Source organism: Nothobranchius furzeri, chromosome 8 (genome assembly GCF_043380555.1).
Source record: "Nothobranchius furzeri strain GRZ-AD chromosome 8, NfurGRZ-RIMD1, whole genome shotgun sequence".
Taxonomy (NCBI): Eukaryota; Metazoa; Chordata; class Actinopteri; order Cyprinodontiformes; family Nothobranchiidae; genus Nothobranchius; species Nothobranchius furzeri.
The window spans coordinates 76,276,465-76,292,243 of NC_091748.1; the positions used below are offsets into that span (position 1 = coordinate 76,276,465).

The window sequence follows — 15,779 nt, forward strand, 5'->3', positions numbered from 1 at the left end:
TGAGATCTGGTGACTGTGGGGGCCGTTGTAGTACGGTGAACTCATCATCATGTTCAAGAAACCAGTTTGAAATGATTGGAGCTGTATGACATGGTGCATTATCCTGCTGGAAGTAGCATCAGAGGATGGGTACATGGTGGTCATGAAGGGATGGACATGGTCAGAAACAATGCTCAGGTAGCCCGTGGCATTTAAACCATGCCCAGTTGGCACTACGGGGACTGAAGTGTGCCAAGAAAACATCCCCCACACCATTATACCACCACCACCAGCCTGCACACAAGGCATGATGGATCCATGTTCTCATTCTGTTTACGTCAAATTCTGACTCTACCTCTGGAATGTCTCAACAGAAATGGAGACTCATCAGACCAGACATGTCATGTTCTGGGGCAAATGTCTAACCCAAGACATGCAGAATCAGGAGACGGACACAAATTGAAGGAAAAAATAAATATTTAAAATGAGGAACTAAAGGTGCACTGGAAGTACAGCGGGTGAAGAAACGGGAAGCAGCGTCTAGAGGGGAGAGTAGCAGAGGTGAGTTCTGGGATTTGTAGTCCAATAGAGGGAACCTGACGGAGGGACTTACAGTTCGTGAAGATCAGGAGAGCTGGGGAGGGGTGAGCCGGGGTAATAATCCAGGTGATGAACAGAGCGGTTGAGATGTGAGGGAATGTATCCGAGCCGGTGTGGGGTTGGAGAGGGAGCGAAGTGCGGTGGAGAGCGGGTCGGTCAAGTGGATGGATGGTGAACCAGGAAGCGAGCCGGTGAGAGATCCGTACAGAGTTGGGTGGAAGTCCTGAGATGAAGCCAACCTGAGGTGAGCGATCCAAACAAATCCAAAAGTTAATCGAGGTTAACACAATACACAAGAGTTCAAGATCTAGAGACGAGTTATATCGAAGGCTAGAGACTTCCAGTCAGTAGTAATCTTCCGGCGTCGAGTCACGTCCACCATCCTCCTAATAAGCAGGCCCGCTGATTAGCTGAATGAGGAACAGCTGCCGCTCACTCTCCTGAAACCAAAACACTCAAGAGATGGTGAGAAACGAGAAGAGTACTTACCCCGGCTCATAGGACAACATTTTTCCAGTCTTCAACCTTCCAGTTTTGGTGAGCTGGTGCAAACTGTAGCCTCTTTTTCCTATTTGTAGTGGAGATGAGTGGTACCCGGTGGGGTCTTCTGCTGTTGCAGCCCATCCGCCTCAAGGTTGTGGGTGTTGTGGCTTCACGAACGCTTTGCTGCATTCCTCAGTTGTAACGAGGGTTAAGGTCTTCTATCAGCTTGAATCAGTCGGCCCATTCTCCTCTGACCTCTAGCATCAACAAGGCATTTTGGCCCATGGGACTGCCGCATACGGGATGTTTCCTTTTCACACCATTCTTTGTAAACCATAGAAATGGTTGTGGGTGAAAATCCCAGTAACAGAGCAGACTGAAATACTCAGACCGGCCCGTCTGGCTCCAACAACCATGCCACGCTCAAAATTGCTTAAATCACCTTTCTTTCCCATTCTGACATTCAGTTTGGAGTTCAGGACGTTGTCTTGACCAGGACCACACCCCTACATGCATTGAAGCAACTGCCATGTGATTGGTTGATTAGATAATTGCATTAAGGAGAAGTTGAACAGGTGTTCTTATGTTTCAGGTGAGTGTATAAGCATGACGAGATGTGCGACATGGCCAAAATGACAGTGGTGGGAACCGCCTGTTTTGAGGCGTTGCTACATCCAATATGTCTATGATGAAAACTGATTGTTCAAAAATACCTTTTCCTGTCACTTTTCTTGCTGGAAGTCAGTAGTCGTGGTGCAGCAGAATTCCAAGCAATGTTGTCTTGGAGCAAAGAGTTCTGCATGAATGTTTCTTTGTCAAACCGACTGACAATGGTCTCGGTCAGTGAAGGGATACGAGTTCGAAAACTATCCAGCAGCATTTCCTTCTGTTGCAGCTCAGCAGTCGTCCTACATCCCCTTTAAGGTTTTGAATCCTTTTATTTACTTTAGAAGACATAAAGCCGTCATTGTGGGGCAGAAGGAGAGGGACCTTCTAAATAGCTTTAAGGTAGCAGAGCTTGCGCTTTAGCTGAGGTGCCTCTGTTGGATCCGAAAGATTTGTAGCCAAATAAAGCTCCGAGGAGTCAAATAATCCAAAAATCCATAGGAAACAAAGGTCCAACAAAATCCACTGAATCCAGAAATGGGTGATAGGAAAAAAACAGGATTTAAGAGGAATTAGAGCAAAGAAGTAGGAGCTGAAGTAAACACGCCTGCAGGCTTCTTATCTTTCCACACTGCAGACTAAAATTGAACAGAACACATTTAAGATAACCAAGTAAACCCCTTTCTAAAGAACCCACAACCTGTGCATGGAGAGTATTCAGTGTCTTTCTGAGTCAGAGGACTCCAAAGCGCTTTACATTACAGTGCAACATTCATCCATTCACATCCTGACGGGATGAGCTACAGCATGGCCGCAGGTGCCTGGGGCTGACAGGGGCTGGGCTTTCCAGGCGCAGGCGCCACCGGTCCCTCCGACCGCCACCAGCAGGTAAGGTGGGTTTGTGTCTTTCCCAAGGACAGAACAGCAGCTATGTCTGGCGGGAGCTGGGATTGAACCTGCAACCTTCTGATTGTTGGACAACCCGCTCTACCTCCTGAGCTGCAGCTACCCCAACAAGAAGGTAGAGCAAAGCTGTATTTGCAGCACTTTTTAAAAATGACCACATTGCTCCAGTTTCAGAGCGTACATTTACTGAGGACTGTGCAGCGATGAAATATCATGTTTTTATCTAGAACTTTGATAGCCTGCTTACAGATGTGGACAAAGTAGCTGGTACCCTTCAGTGAATAATGAGCTGAATATTGGTTGGAATGTAATAGCTACTTATAAATAGTATCCTAAATACACATTGGCGGTACAAGTATTCCTTAACTGACTGTAGCACACTGGTGGGCATTTCTCACCCAAAAGGACTATTTATGTTGCTAATATCACGTTTTAAAAGGGGTTACATATGTGTGTGCTTATACCCCCCACCCCCACCCCCAGGAAAAAAGGAAACGATGAGCCTCGGTAACCATCTGTGAAGGCTGAACGGAGGTGAGTCTCCTAAAGTCCTTGACAAAAAAAATCACGTGTTGATTTTGTTTGATTTGACGAACTTTAAGCTCAAAACTGCTGCAAGACGTTGAAGCAACAGTAGTCACATTCGCTGTAAGCACCACGCGCTTCTGTAGTAAACCGTTTTTGGCAAAGGCGCCTCAGCAACTGTGATTGGTCAATGATGCGTGACTGACACGCCACAACATGAGTTTGTGACCAGGATGAATCTCCCTCCTTTCTCCGATTGGCTCTCACAAAGAGTGACTGGAACCCAATAGAAGACTCCGCCCCCTCATCGAAACAAAAACTTTTCAGATCTATACGATTCATATTTAGCTTCAAAACAGGAGAGGTGTCACCTAGGTGACACATTTGCAGTTATGCCCAAAGAATGGCTGACAACTTCACACTTTGCTCTTGGACTGATCTTGGTTGGTTGACCAGAGCAGGGGAGGGTGACGATGGTCTTAAATTTCTTGCATCTGTGAACAATCTGACTCACTAGAGTGTAAATGCATTAGAGACGGTTTTGTAATCCATTTCTATCTGATGAGCATCAACAGCCCTTCTTTAGAGGTCTTCAGTAATATTTATTGGTCATGCCATGATACTCTTCCTTAAAGAGCAAGTCACCCCCTACAAGAAACTTACTTCACTCCCACTTCATGTTTGAAAAATGCAACAAATGCTGTTGCCTGGCAGACCGAGAGGGCGGAGCCACTAACAAAAACACACACACACAGGCTCCCAATGGCATTGTGACATCATAATGACCCAGTTTACATCATAGCATACCTCTTAGCCAATAGCGGTGGCAAATTTAAATTCAAATACAGTGCAGAGTTTTTACCTGACGACGGCGCAACACTGACCGTTTTAGGCAGAAAATTTAAATTTTAACTAAGATGCACTGAAGTGCCAAATTATTGACTACACGTGTCTGCAGCACGATTAGACACTCGTTTATTTGATTTGGGGGTGACTTGCTCTTTAACTCATTCACTCCCAATGACGACTAAAGTCGTCATGTGCATGTTTTTACTGTGTGGGTGTCGGACGAGCCCCCGCACCGTGAGAACAAACATCTCAGCTCTAAAGCTGATCTTCATCCGCGTACGTCACACGTCACGTGATCAGGAAGCAGAACATCCATGTGTTAGGAGATCGTTTTGGGCCGCTGCTGTAAAAAAAAGTGAGGCGCGAGCCAGAAAAGCTTCTGCCGATCACAATTCAACAACGGATTATGAAAGAACGGATGACGCTGGAAACATGCGGATTCTTCCTGATGTAAGAGGTGAGTCTCCGCTTTGTTTTGGCATCGACATCATCCTAGCGCGCAACGCTCTGTGACTCTTAAAAAAAAACTGTAAAAACGGCGAAAAACGCTGGCAGTGAATGAGTTAAACATGTCAACACTTTCACTTTCTCTAAATTACACAGCATGGCCACGACTGACAGCTGGGATTCGACCCTGCAACATTCTTGCTGCGAGGCAACAGACCAACCACGTCACCACGTAGTCCTGATATGCCGATTAGCACAAAAACGAATGCCATCACCTTGTTCTTTGTGCCACTAACAGTAAAAAAACTTCACAACACTTGAAACTGAAAACATTTATTCAATTATGAACATTGAACAACACCATTCACACAATTTGCACTTAACCCTTGAACTGTTGTAAGATAATAAGCTAACTGTTGTTACTTGCTGTCACAGAGCAAGGCAACTCCACGTAAAACCCAGTGGTCTGGCGACAGGACGGTGGGTAGCACCACTGCAGTGATGTAGTTCAGGTCGGTGCGCCTTGGCTTCTTGTAGATAGGGCAGACATAAAGCTTTGGATCCACAGTTTGAGTAGATTTGACAGCAAACATGTGGATCACAGGCATGGGTGAGAACAGAACTTTGGGAGAGGATTCTTCCAGAAGGATTTTCCTCCAGTTCCAGCCAGCTCCATCCAGGAACAGACCGTGGATGTAAACTCCCTCCTGTAGGAAAGGTTGCTAATAACCAAACATTCTCTCTAAAACAACAAAAATCTCCTAATTATGACGATGTAATGGTTGTTCATCTTGTCTCTCCATCGCTGTATGAGAGCATTTACTGGCCCTGGTGTTACAGAACACACCAGATGAGCAGAAATGGACAGTTTACTCACATTTGGTGAAGCCGTTATCTGTTCAGCTGACACCTTAAGCACTTTGTTGCTAAGTGTGACTGTGTCAAGAGCCCAGGTTTTGTTAGCCCTGGTTGCTTCCTGTCTCACAGCTGTCAGGAAACCTGCAAACAGCCAACAAAACAGAATCAAAGCCCAACAATTTCTTGAAGAAAAGAATATCGCAGCGCCTGTTAGCAGTGGCGGCTCCAGAAATGTTTTTCTGCAGGTGCTATGAAGGAAGTGGTCATGCGTACCTATTGTTCTCTAAAACACCTTCAACACTAGCAGATACACATGCGTGCACCTGAAACAATCATTAATACACATCATAAACATATGAACAATCACTGACTTTTCCATGAAATCATAAACACATACAGCCACACAGAAAACCATCTATAGTGTTGCAAGGCTAGCTAACGTTAGCGTTAGCATTTCCAGCAGCAATCCCTGGACTGCTGCGGCGGTTGAGGGTTCACTCTCTTCATCCAGATCCGTAGGTTTCTGTGGGTCTGAGATCACTTCCAAACATTCATTCGTTTCTGACTGAACCCGTGGAAATGTGGGCAACAAACACCGATCCATTTTACCGCTAGCTCTACCTTTCACTCGTTCACAGGTGGAAAATGAGGTCAAAGGTTAACACCAATTTCCTGTTTTGGTTTAACTTTTTACTATCTATATGATAATTTACTGATTATTTTTGTTTAGTATGGCAGACGTTCAGCCTAGTGCCGGCAGAAGGCAAAATTAACTGAAATATATGAACATAAATGTTGGATCTTATAATGCGCGTGGCTTACGAGTAGGTCATTCAGAGGCAGACAAGTCACGTCATCTGGTGGTGGATGAGCTATTGGACACGTGTGATATTCTGTGTATTCAGGAGACCTTTCTAGCGAAGCAAGATTTAGAGGATCTCAACATTTTGCATAAAGACTTTGTTGGGGCAGGGGAATCTACCACTGAAGCACCAAGTTGGTGAGGGGAAGAATTTCTGGAGGAGTGGCTGTTCTGTGCAACAGAAGATATGACCAGCTGGTCAGAGTAATCAGACTGGAGGTGGACTGGACTACAGGTCTGGAGATCAGCTGTGAGGATAAGAAATGTGTTATACTAAACATATATATATATATATATATATATATATATATATATATATATATATATATATATGTATATATATATATATATATATATATATATACACACATATGTATATATATATATATATATATACACATATGTATATATATATATATATACATATGTGTATATATATATATATATATATATATATATATACATATGTGTATATATATATATATATATATATATGTATATATATATATATATATATATATATATATATATATATATATATATATACATATGTGTATATATATATATATATATATATATACACATATGTATATATATATGCCTTATGAAAGTTCTCATAATGAAGACGAATTCCTCAGCAGACTTGTCTATATGTTGTCACATATTCAGGTCAATCTGTCCACTTGCCTTTTTATTATTTGGGATATTTTGGCATATTAAACAGTTTATTTAGCTGCTGGAGCAGATTAAAACGATGATGCCTCACACTTAGATCGTTGTCGCTGGTTTCATCTTCACCCAATCACCCGTCGCATTTAGTAAAGTGAAGACAAACTTTAGAGCGCGTTCATGTTTTTCTAGTCGGAAATTCGGAGTTCCGAGAAGAAAGTGAACGCACCATTAGCGGAACGGAAGCTAACATATCAAGCTAACGTCATCTTAAACATTTTATTTACCACCGGAGCAGATTAAGATGAGGATGTCTGACTTAGATCGTTGTCGCTGGTTTCATCATCACCCAGTTACCCATCACATTTAGTGAAGTGGACCCAAGCTTTAGCGTGCGTTCTTTCTACCATGCTGCTCTGTTTACAACTCGCTCGCAGCGACTGACGACATGACGCTCTTGCGCATGCGCAGCTGTCTAGGCAAGTTCTTGTTATGAAGGATGGGTACCGAAACGAGGCACCGTTTGAAATGACGTGAATCGGTGCTCGGTTGGTATTATGGAATTCGGTCGGTACCTTAAAAAGTACCAAATTCGGTACCCATCGCTATTTGCAGGTTTGGTTTAGAGATCTCAGGTAATTTGTTAGAACTCGTGTCGCAAACGGACAGATGCAATTACAACGTCAGATATGTTAAACTGTTGACTTGTTTATTCCCCGATTACATTCTGAGTCTAACTAAAATCCATCCAGTGGTTTTTTATTCTGCTAACAGGTAAAAAAACTGAACATGTGCAAAAACAGGAAAAAGAAAGTCTACTCCCAGTCTTCAGTTACAGCTTACAAACTGAAGTGATTTTTACTTAGAATAGAAAACAACAGCAAAGCCCATTATCGCCCCTCAGTGGGGGGAAAAAACTCACCTTGTGGGTTAAAGAAACCTGTCATCCAAAAGGTTTTTGGTGTCGTCTGAAACAGCCAATCAGAGAACTGCTTGTGTCTCTCAAGAAGCTCGGTGAACCAAAAGCCCAGAGTGGAAGACTCCCAGGACATTTTCCTCCACAGGTTTGGCACACGAGCATCAAAAATATTGTCCAAGGCATCGCGGAGGTTCTAGAAAAAAGTCCGGACGAGCAGTTTCACCGCACTTTCAATCCTGACAAAGGCTGTTTTTATTTACTTATATCATAACATCTGAGAATGATTGCTACACACGGTGTTAAATAAAGCATGAACACTATTAAAACATTTATTTTTAAAAGCAAACAAATGAAACTACATCATGCGATTAGTGTGTGAAACAGAAATCTTACATCGCTCATGATGATGGTTCCATCGATGGCCAACTTCAAGTCAGTCAGGCTGGTGCGCACCGCAGAGATGACTCGTTGCATCCGATCCACCTCCTGACGCAGGAAGATGGTCAACGGGTTGAGCGCTCCCATCTTCTGCAGCCTGGCTTTGACCTAAACCCAGTCAAGTTAGAATTTAGATTTAGTGGAGGAAAGAACCAGTGGCTAAAATCTACGTAATGAAATAAGCTGACCTCATGAGGCACGTAATCAGAGGGCAGTTTATTCAACATGTCCTCTGCCACTTTGTAAACGATGGACTCTCGAGTTGCCCCCAAGCCCCCTCCGCTTTCTTTGGGCTGAATATTTGTGATTGTGTCGAGAACCTCTGCAGAGGTGTTTGTCTGGTATCTGGTAAACATTTAAAACCAGATAGAGACACAGAAGTAAACGCTGCAAGCAGCAGTTCCACTGCTTCATAATGACACGGGCCTCTGCTTACGTGATATTAGCATTAGGATGCAGCCCTAATGCTTGGGGTGAGTCCACAGCTGGCAAGCCCTGGATGTACTCCAGGTACTTCTCCACCGTCTTGCACACAGGGACTCCATAGTTGGTGTAGAAGCAGAAATCTGGGTCAGTCATCTTGTTACTGAACCATACCTATAAATAAAGCATCCATTACAGTGTTGTAACAGTTATTACAATCAAACGTAGAGTTTAAGGGAACGTAATAAATAAATAATACAAGATGAGGAATTTTACTTGAGCAAAACAGTTTAAAAGACGTTTGTCGTAGTCGTCTGTGACTCGTCCTCCATACAGCACCTCAGCAATCATGTATTGCACAGTTACCCATGAAATTTCCTACAGGCAAACAGGCACAAACCACTGAGTAAGGCAAGAAAACAAGAAAATATCACGTCAGCCTCAAATGATCCTCACCTTTTTGCGACCACACTGAAGCAAATGTCTTTCAATGAATTCGATACTTGATGAGAAATCAGACGAGTTGAACTCGTAAGGTATGTTCCAACCCAAAGGTCCAAATTTGCGCCGTTCCTTAAAAGGCAGAAAAAAGTTCAATGTGTAAAATTAGTCCGGAGGCTGAAAAAATGAAAAATCCCACAGAAAAGCAGAGATCGGATATTAACTCATTCGCTGCCAGCGATTCTCAATGATTTTACTGCTTTCTTAAGAGTGACAGAACGTTGCGCGCTAGGATGACGTCGACACCAGAACAAAGCGGAGACTCGCCTCTTACATCAGGAAGAATCCGCACGTTTCGAGCGTTATCGTTCTTTCATAATCCGTTGTGGAATTGTGATCGGCAGAAGCTTTTCCGGTTGGCGCCTCACTTTTTTTACAGCAGCGGCCCAAAACGATCTCCTAACACATGGATGTTCTGCTTCCTGAGCACGTGACATGTGACGTACGTGGATCAAGATCGGCTTTAGAGCTGAGATGTTTGTTTTCACTGTGCGGGGGCTCGTCCGACGCCCACACAGTAAAAAAAATGCAAATGACGACTTTAGTCGTCATTGGCAGTGAATGAGTTAAGGCCAATTTTCTCAAAACGTGGAAGAAAAGAAAGGAATGTGCGTAAAGCAGAACACCTTACTTTAGAACTTAATTGGTTTTCCTGGAATCAAATATGTTGAGCTATTAGTCACACAGCTTAGTCACAACAGGTGGATAGTAAACCAACAGACCTTTATCAAAATAACTCAACCCTTAAAGTGACGATGTGCTGTTCCCGTGGCGATGGCCGGCAGCACATACCTAAATCATTGTAAGCAAGCTTTAAGCCACTACAACAGCAACACGACTCTACCACTGACTCTGTTTGTTCTGCAACGTTGATGTTTTATCTCCACAAATAACACAAGCCTGGAGGAGTTCTGCTGTGTGGTGGAGTTGCTAATGCTAATGGTTAGCTTCTACTAGCCAAGGCGTTCTCTGCTGTTTCCTGGACGCTAAACCAACAACAGCCTTCCCCATCGTGAGTCCAGACGGGTGAATCCATGAATGTTAGTGACAGTGTGATGTAGATCTGTCAGGATTTCTGATCCTAGAGTTTCACCGTTTGTTTTCTATCAGAAGCTAATGCAGGAGATAGGTGTAGGAGACTATTTTCATGTTCAGCCTGCATGAAACACTCATGTTTAAACAGTTTTTCAGTGAACCACACCTTTAATTATATTTTCCTAATGGCCTGTTTGAGTTTCTGTAAAAAGACAAAAAAGTTTAACTGTTGTCAGCTGGTCAGGATTAGCACTGAAGGATGAAGACACCTTAATGAATTATAGCTAAATTCATAATAGTGCAGCTGTTATTATGAATACCCTTAAATTAAAGTTCTACATGTTCATATCTTTCTTTTCAATTTTCATCAGCAAATATATCATTTGGACATGGATAAATGATTTTATTGTAATGTGGAACAGTAAATACAGAGAGGTATAGTTGATTAAATGTTAAAATGGCTTGCTGTAGTTGATTAAATGTTAAAATGGCTTGCTGCAGTTGATTAAATGTTAAAATGGCTTGCTGTAGCCAGATACAGGGGAAACAGAATAACACTACTAAATGAACCCTCGTTCACTGATAGTTCCTTTGTTACAGATAAATCCCTTCAGTCACTAATGTAATCTGACTCGGAGGTCATTTGTCTGCGTGATGATGTCAGAGATGATAAGTTGAGGGTGTTGCAACTTTTTTCTGCCGGCTCTGCAGATGGACGAGCCATCGTCCTGAATTTGTCCTTTAGCAGTTTTGGGAATCTAAATTATTCCCTCACAGGAGACTTCAAGCACTTCCTAGGAGGAAACGGAGCAGCGCCGCTGGATGTTGTCGCTGGTTCTACTGAGGGCGTCTGTTTGGTTTCACTTTTGTTTGAGAACAGAAGTCCAACAACAAAACACCACTCAAATTTAGATGGGGGGGGGGGCATTCCTCCCCACAACACCCTTCCAGGTCTTACCATTTGTTACAAATCAGTTAATATGTTTAGTCCTCACAGGCTCCCATAGAAGGAAACATGGCATCTAACATGGCGTCGCCCAGAGACTTAGACCCAATCCCAATACTTACCCTGCAGTCTTCAGCAAAGTGCACTTGGAGAAATTGTGGGCAATACACATCACCCAAGTCCGCATCGACGCAGACTTGGGTGAAGTGCGGCTCAAGGCTGCAAATGAAGTTGGATCAACTTCCGCACTTGAGAATTGGGACACCCTACACACTCGGACCCCTGGTCAGGATTGTGCAATTGAAGGGTGCAAGGATGTTAGTGTGAGTATTGGGATTGGGCCTTGGGCCCGCTCCCATGTATTATTGACCCGATTTTTATGGTTTTATGTTATGAAGACGCCAATATTTTTTAACAACGGGGTATCATTTAATTCGTTTTCAACAACATTTGGATGGATATTTGCAGAGATCAGACGGTAAAAACGACACATTGTTACTTTAAGTGTTCTAACTTTTCTATTCAGTCTAACAAGGTTTAAACTGACACGAGCCAGGCATGTGTTCCTTCACCTCCAAGCAAAAATGAATCTCAACCATGTCCTCAGAATGGAGAGTACCTGTACAACTGAGTGTAGAAAAGCCACGCTGTACAGCAAAGGGTTCCATAAGGGAAGGTTAACGCTCGCCAACTTGCTCTGTGAGATTCCTGCAAATGTTCGCATCAAACCAGCACGTATGCCCTGGGGTGGGTCGTTGGTGAACTTGATAGAGGCCTGGGGGTAGAGAGAAGAGACGCAATGGGGTTATGTCTGCCTCTGCACACAGTGTAAAGAAATGTTTGTGAAATGTGGAGCAAAGACATAAAGCTGAGTCACCTGCAGGAGTGCGATAGAAAATCTATCATGCGGTTCTGTAGTGATCCACACTCTGAAAGTGTAGTGCTTGCTCTCTGCAGCTGTGATAGTTTCAAAGAGCTCATCCATGAATGCCAAGCCCAGGTGACAGTTTTGCAGAAGGACCCAACCTCCCTATTTAAAGAGATTAGAGGCTACGGATTACCCCGGGTTTCCACGGGAGCCGTCAGCAGCACGTCTTGCTCGCGTAAGCTGCTGCTTGGCCCTTCCCACGAGACGCGAAGCAGCAGGGGAGCAGCTGTCACCGACCGAGCACGAAGTCACACGAGTGACTTCGTCAGTAAACACAACAACAAGCAGGAGAAAACTACAACATGGTTTGTGTTTTATGTTCTGTCCGTTTTATAATCGCCAATACGGACCTGAAAAACAAAGGAGACCGCTAGCTAGGTGATAACTTCTCACGGGGCCGCACAGTTAGTAACTTTTTTAAAAATAAAGCAACCGGAAGGCAGTACGCTCTTTATTCTGAAAATCTCGGGAGCTTCTCTCCATTTCCGCGTCCGATTTCCTGTCTTTCCTTCCCCAAAAATGTCGAACTTGACCCGTTTCAGAGGCGTCGCGCGTAGAAAATAGAACCGGCGCGTAAAGGCCGCGACATGCTGCTCCTGAGACGCGGCCGACTCGCGCTGCTGACGGCTCTGGTGGAAAAGGTTCTGTTGACCACAGCGGTTCCTATCAGCAGCTATGACGTGCTGCTGCAGTAACGTGCTGCTGACGGCTCCTGTGGAAACCCGGGGTTAGGTTCAATGATCCAGGTATCAAAGTAACCGCAGGATTTGATCCTTTCGCCTTTTTCTTTGGATTAGACAACTGTGATAAAAAGTGTTGATAAATGAAATCTGCTTGAAATCGCTCCACAAACACCTCTGTCATCGACGTCTTGACAAGCTTCCTGGCATGCACCTCTTGTCCTTGTCCCATGGAAATCGCTCGGCATTCTATAATGACAAGCGAGTTTAAATGAACCAATGGAGAACCTCAAAATATAACCCAAATGTAGCTTCTTTATCCTACACATTTATATTAATTACATCTTGTTTTTAAAAAGTACCCAAATTCCCATATTTGACCCAAACTGGTGTGGGATCTACTTGTAAACACAGGGAAGTGGAATCATGACTTTGGGGCGTATGTATGCACAGGGATGCTGTTACAATGACAAACATCCTTAAATCCTTGATATTATGCATCTTAATGTTTAGAGTTGAGACAATTTTGTGACAGACAGTTAAAAACACTCACCAAGCTGGAGTGTTTTAGCGAGGGCTTCAATTTGGACAGAGGGATCTGAGCCCATAGAGAGGAAGCAAATCAGAGGGGTGCTGGGGTCACTTTCCTGCCATGTGCTGCGAAGGTCCAAAAGCACAGGTTCAGAAAACCGAGGGCCCAAAGAGTCTTCTACATACTTCACTGCTTGAGGCAGGGTTCGATCTGGGCACCAAGACCTGTGAACAACAACACACGGTCACTTCCCTTTACTTTGTTGGTTGTTTTAAACACACAACGCGGCCCAGCAGCAGATTCCTACCTTATCAACAAGAGTTTATGAAAGACATCAAGAGAGTGGTATCCATCTGGAATAAGAGCTCTCTCCGGGGCATCAAGGCCAAGCCACGCTTTCCAGATTTTCCCACTTTTGGACACCTACAAAATGTCATTAGCAGGATTGATGCGGAATAAAGTACAAATCATTCACACAAACAGCCCATTAAACTAATGCTTACCTGGCTTATAATATTACTGAACTGAGGCAGTTTACTGAGCTCCACCAGGTTTAGCCAAACCATATCTGGGATCCAGCTGAATGGCTTTGTGGGACACGTCTTCAGGTCAAGTGCTGCACCACCTAAGACAATATGGGGCAAAGCATGCCATGACAGAGACAGACAAGCATCGTCTGAGCGACAGTGTTCTCACCTTTAATGAGAACCAGAAACGTCTCGTGTTTTATTTTTCTGTTCTGTAAGTCAATCTTGAGGGCCAGTAGAAGAGTGAAAGTGAACTTGTTGTTTTCATACAGGCCCCTGACTGTATATCTGAAAACCTCAAATGTCAAATAGTCAATGATGTTTGAAATGCGCATCTGGATTTGAGAGGAAACTTCAGACCTGTAAAAATGAGACAAGTGGAAGCAAAAACAGCAAAAAGGAGACAGGAATCAGTTTTTTGTAGCCTTACACATTTGAGGTACATTAGATAAAGACCATTATTTGTCACGATTAAGTAATCAACAGAGTGTGCAGCAGTCTATAGTTCAAATGCTGCCACAGCTCTACACTCCACAATAGGGAGCCTAAGTTTCCGGCCGGCTCACGGGTCCTCGCCAGAACAAAAAATGAATGCAAGTCGACGGGGCTAAAACGCCGCTTTGCCTTAGACCCTGGATCACACGTGTTTTACTGCAATTTAAATAAAAACTAATGATGGGGGTTTCGACCACGCCGGTCACCTACTTTGAGATTTATCAGCTTGTAAAAGTTCGTAATTAGCATGACTACAATCCAATCCAATTTTATTTATGTTTTATTTATATAGCGCATTTAAAAACAGCATGTCAGCTGACCAAAGCACTGCACAGAGTTAAAACCTAAAAAGCCATTTAAAATACAAATACATACACATTAAACACAGATAAAAGCTGTCATAAAATAGAAACACCTAAAAAACAATACAAATGTATAAAACAGCCAATAAAAGAGAAGTCAATAAAAACAGAAGTCAGTAAAACAGAAGAGCCACAGCATAAAAGACCGATCATTGACCAAAAGCCAAATTAAAGAAAAGTGTCTTCAGGCTGGATTTAAACTGTGCCAGTGAAGAAGCCTGGCGTACCACCAGAGGGAGTGCGTTCCAGAGTCTGGGAGCAGCAAAGGCGAACGCACGCTCCCCACGAGCTTTATACCTCATTTTAGGGACTATGAGCAATAGATGATCAGCAGACCTTAGTGACCGGGGGTGGGTGGGTGGGGGGGGGGTGTAGGGGGTGAGCAGCTCTGAGAGGTATAAGGGGGCTAGACCATTCAGGGCTTTGTAAGTAAAAGTTAGAACCTTGTGTTGAATTCGAAATTGCACAGGAATCCAGTGTAGATCCGCCAGAATGGGAGTGATGTGGCAGCATCTATTAGCATTAGAAAGAAATCTGGCTGCAGCATTCTGGACTTTCTGCAGACGATTTAGGACCGATACATTTACACCAATTAGAACCGAGTTTGAAAAGTCGAGTCTGGAAGTGATAAATGCAAGAATCACTGATTCTAAGTGTGGCCTCTTAAGAATGGGCTTTAGTCGGGCAAGGCGACGAAGCTGGAAGAAGCAGGATCGAACAGTGGCATTAACATGTGCACTCATTGATAGGTCAACATCCAGTTTAACCCCAAGGCTGGTCACACATGAATTAAGGTTTAGGGGGGAGAGGATTTATATACAAATCTATTTATACAAATCAGATCGGCAAGTAGCATAATAAGCACAGAATCTCCTCTCCCCTAGCGTAGCTGCTACTCACCACATGACCAGATTTATGGTGGTTCTTTCCTCCTGAAGGAAGGATTTTAAGTTGGCTGAACTTACACGTCTTTACCCTCAGTTTTCTCCGTGTCTGGTTCGATGACGTCACTTTCGTGAAGCGCATTTGTAGTCCTGGACTTATTTTCACACAAAATCTAAATTAGTGTTTCCCCATGTTCAAAAATAAACAAGTTCTTCGTATTAAAACGTGTCTTTAAAAATCACGGACATCATGTGAAATCCACGGCCCAAAACAAGCGGAATTAGAAAATAGGGTTTTTAGCCCCGTCGACTTGCGTTCATTTTG

At 43.5% G+C, this 15,779-nt stretch overlaps 1 protein-coding gene across 2 annotated transcripts in view; it reads right to left on the reverse strand.

Moving 5' to 3' along the window:
• Positions 1-4,719: 4,719 nt before the first annotated feature.
• The window catches only part of LOC107392631 (dynein axonemal heavy chain 8), a 73,097-nt gene continuing 62,037 nt past the window's right edge, over positions 4,720-15,779 (reverse strand). Inside the window, exons 78-92 of one of the 2 annotated variants that reach the window (XM_054752018.2) lie at positions 13,883-14,073; positions 13,690-13,811; positions 13,494-13,609; positions 13,208-13,410; positions 12,830-12,903; positions 11,924-12,076; positions 11,666-11,821; positions 9,021-9,137; positions 8,841-8,942; positions 8,578-8,738; positions 8,330-8,486; positions 8,097-8,249; positions 7,707-7,896; positions 5,273-5,394; positions 4,720-5,102 (exon numbers count right to left, since the gene is read on the reverse strand). In XM_054752018.2, coding sequence (XP_054607993.2) covers positions 4,815-5,102; positions 5,273-5,394; positions 7,707-7,896; positions 8,097-8,249; positions 8,330-8,486; positions 8,578-8,738; positions 8,841-8,942; positions 9,021-9,137; positions 11,666-11,821; positions 11,924-12,076; positions 12,830-12,903; positions 13,208-13,410; positions 13,494-13,609; positions 13,690-13,811; positions 13,883-14,073 — 2,305 coding nt within the window. In that variant the 3' untranslated portion in view covers positions 4,720-4,814. The remainder of the gene's footprint in view (positions 5,103-5,272; positions 5,395-7,706; positions 7,897-8,096; positions 8,250-8,329; positions 8,487-8,577; positions 8,739-8,840; positions 8,943-9,020; positions 9,138-11,665; positions 11,822-11,923; positions 12,077-12,829; positions 12,904-13,207; positions 13,411-13,493; positions 13,610-13,689; positions 13,812-13,882; positions 14,074-15,779) is intronic. The other variant, XM_054752017.2, reaches the window with a different exon arrangement.